Source organism: Orbicella franksi, chromosome 6 (genome assembly GCF_964199315.1).
Source record: "Orbicella franksi chromosome 6, jaOrbFran1.1, whole genome shotgun sequence".
Taxonomy (NCBI): Eukaryota; Metazoa; Cnidaria; class Anthozoa; order Scleractinia; family Merulinidae; genus Orbicella; species Orbicella franksi.
The window spans coordinates 22,915,538-22,918,425 of NC_138150.1; the positions used below are offsets into that span (position 1 = coordinate 22,915,538).

Consider the following 2,888-nt stretch of genomic DNA (forward strand, 5'->3'; position numbering starts at 1 on the left):
CAAATAGATACTTACAGCTATATTTTCACTAAGGTATACAAGAACAAAAAACTTCCAGTTCAATGCAAAGGGGTATTTAACAGGCATTCAACTATTAAGCAATGTAAAAAAATGATGAGTAAAAGAAATTGAGCATACTAAAAGTCTCGAGTCTCTACCTAAAACGGAGGAACGCCCATTCCATTCCCTCTATGCTCTGCAACAAAAGTTTACTCCCCTTCTCCAGAACAGCAACAAACCCTGGAAGAGAATACTTAAAAGAAACTGATTACTGCACCACAGTCAAAGTAAAACCAGGATGGAAAGCTTAGTCATCTGCATTGTTTTCTGCTCCATCATCGACATTCGATTGGTTGTTTTGGGAAGGGCCATCATTCTCTCCGTCACCTTCTTGACTTCCTTGGTCAGGAGTTGGGGACCTTCTTTGCTTGGGAGACCTAGAATGAGATCTTGACTTTATATTCTTTGGAGACCTTGAAAGGGATTTAGAGCGAGAATGGGACCTGGAACGAGACTGCCTTGGTTTTGAGCCTGACTTTGAACGTGATCTCGAATGTGATCTTCTACGACGTGGACTTCTGGACCGGGAACGACTATCTTGTTTCCTTGGTGACCGTGAGTGACTTTGACGAGTTCTGCGTGGTGAGCGCGAATGTGATCGTGAGCGGCGATAACGAGGCGATCTGGAACGAGAGCGACGTGCCCTAAACAAACAAAGACTGGATAAGCATTTGTACATGACTTTCTTATTGAAAAAAAATTGGGCATTATTACAAGTCTTCAACAGTTTGTAATAAAAGAGAAAAGATATGTGACAATAGTGACAATGGACAACCTTAGCAGTGTCACACATTTTTCACTCAAATGAAAATAAGCTCTTGTGCTGATTTTATCGAGCAAAATTTAGTAAATATGCAAAAATTTGTAAGAATTTGTTGCAAGCTCATGGAAATATGGAACATCGAACTTGTCAAATTTTACAACAAAATGTATGTCAGGGGACAAGGCTTGGCCCCTGAAATAAGTTCCTTTGTAAAAAATTGGTACATTAAGGAGTTTCATATTTTACTAAATTCAACATGATAAATTTATCAAGAGAAGTTTTTTTGTTTATATGAAAATTGTCTTTATTGCATGACATGGTAAAGTGGTTGACTTAACAAGGAAAGGAGAAACTCAAACAATATTTAAATTAAGACTGCATGACTAATTTTTTACCCCATGATAATGCATTTAAATCTTCAATGAAGAAAATACTCCACTAGTCTTGCTTATTACCCAGCTTAATCTGCATGTGGTTGAGATGAACCGAATCCTACACTGTAGCTGGGTATTCAAGCAGGGATGAAGGTGCTATAATACATCTTCAGTATAGAATTGTGTTATTTTAGCATGATAAAACCTGTTTAATATCAACTAAAATTGTTTGGTCAAGATGGCTGGATATCAGCCTTGCTTTTTCTTCCGTGATTACAGACCTGTGCCTTGGTCCATAAAATATAAAAAAGAACTTGGCCGTTGTCCAGCCATATCAGCCATACACTTGTTCACATCTTTTAACAGCTGTTCAATACTTTTAACCTAAATTGTTTATTTAACACTGTATTCATTCTGCTAAATTTAGTTACTTTGGGGCACCTACTTGATTAGTTCCATAAACTATTTAGGTGTTCCAAATTCCACACAATCAACCTTATTTGAAAATTACTTGTCTTCCTTTATCTTCTTTTCTTTCTCTCTTTAACACTTTATTTTTTAAAAACAATTGTTAAATATTTCATTGATGCTATTTACATCTTCCATATGTAATTTGTATATATTTATATGTTTTCTATTTTTTTCTGACAGCTCTGTAAAATCTTGATGTTTGTGAGCGTTTAAATTAACATTGAATTGAATTGAATTTCCACAACCCTCTGCTGCTGGACTAAAGGATATGGTATGCGCAAGAGAATTTAGGGGTTAAAATTAAACCAGAAGCCTAACAATATTGTTTATCAGTATTGATAAGCTTTCTGAAAACAAGTGTCTAGTATTAAACTCTCACATCTACGGGGCCTAACATAGGGTGAAATCTTTACCTGCGTCTAGGGGACCGTGAACGTGAACGATATCGTGAGCCGCCGTAGTTCGAGTTTCTGTAACGATTACGCGGCTTGTAAGATTCTGAGGGTCTTCCGTATTTTGCCATCTGCACTCGGATTTCTCGTCCATCGATGATTGTTCCATGTAAGGAATCCATTGCGTCTTCAGCATCGCGTTTCTCGTGGAATCTGACAAAAGCAAACCCTCGGGATTCTTGTTTGTAGCGATCGCGCGGGATGTAAACGTCACCGAGTTCGCCGTATTTCGAGAATACCTTGGTCAAATCACCCGTGGTTGTACGATAAGTGAGGTTGTCGACTTTTAGACTAGTCATTCCCTCAATTTGAGGTGGCCCTCGGCTGCTATCGAAGCTCATGATGACAACGAACCTTCAAAATGGCGTCTTTCTTGCTTCCACGTGTCGTCTAATATGAATTGCGAAATAATTGAGCCCCCCTCAAGTCTTGTTTCAGTCTCGTACCCAGTTGCCACTCATTACGCGACAAGAAGATCTGTTAGATCTTATAACCGCGCTTTTAAAATTTAATTAATTTTATTAACAACAGCTTTCTTTCTTATAATTCAAGAATTGCGTTATCCACGGCTATCTTTAGTAGGGTGGTTATTTCCCTACAAATGACGTAATCCTTGCACGTTCTGACAAGTTCGTTGCTTGGCTTGCAAATGTTTAATTTTCCTTCCGATCTATGAACTCGCTGCGATGAAACCGCCAAAGAATTTACTTCACTTGCCTAAAACCACAAGAAATACTCGCAAAATTACAAATAAATTAATGAACGTCG

General features: G+C 38.0%; 1 protein-coding gene across 1 annotated transcript; it reads right to left on the reverse strand.

The window, feature by feature from the left end:
* LOC145491389 (uncharacterized) lies at nt 1-2,552 on the reverse strand. Its single transcript, XM_081470577.1, has 2 exons — nt 2,082-2,552; nt 1-704 (listed from the first exon to the last, which is right to left on the reverse strand). Exons 1-2 carry the CDS (start codon nt 2,459-2,461, stop codon nt 308-310), a joined length of 777 nt encoding a protein of 258 aa, XP_081326703.1. The 5' UTR covers nt 2,462-2,552; the 3' UTR covers nt 1-307.
* Between the last annotated feature and the right edge of the window lie 336 nt (nt 2,553-2,888).

Excerpts from the sequence above, each read along its gene's own strand:
- LOC145491389 (XM_081470577.1), bottom strand. The coding sequence starts at position 2,461 with ATGAGCTTCGATAGCAGCCGAGGGCCACCTCAAATTGAGGGAATGACT. Across the intron at positions 705-2,081 it reads TCACGGTCCCCTAGACGCAG|GGCACGTCGCTCTCGTTCCA; the intron begins GTAAAGATTTCA and ends TTGTTTGTTTAG.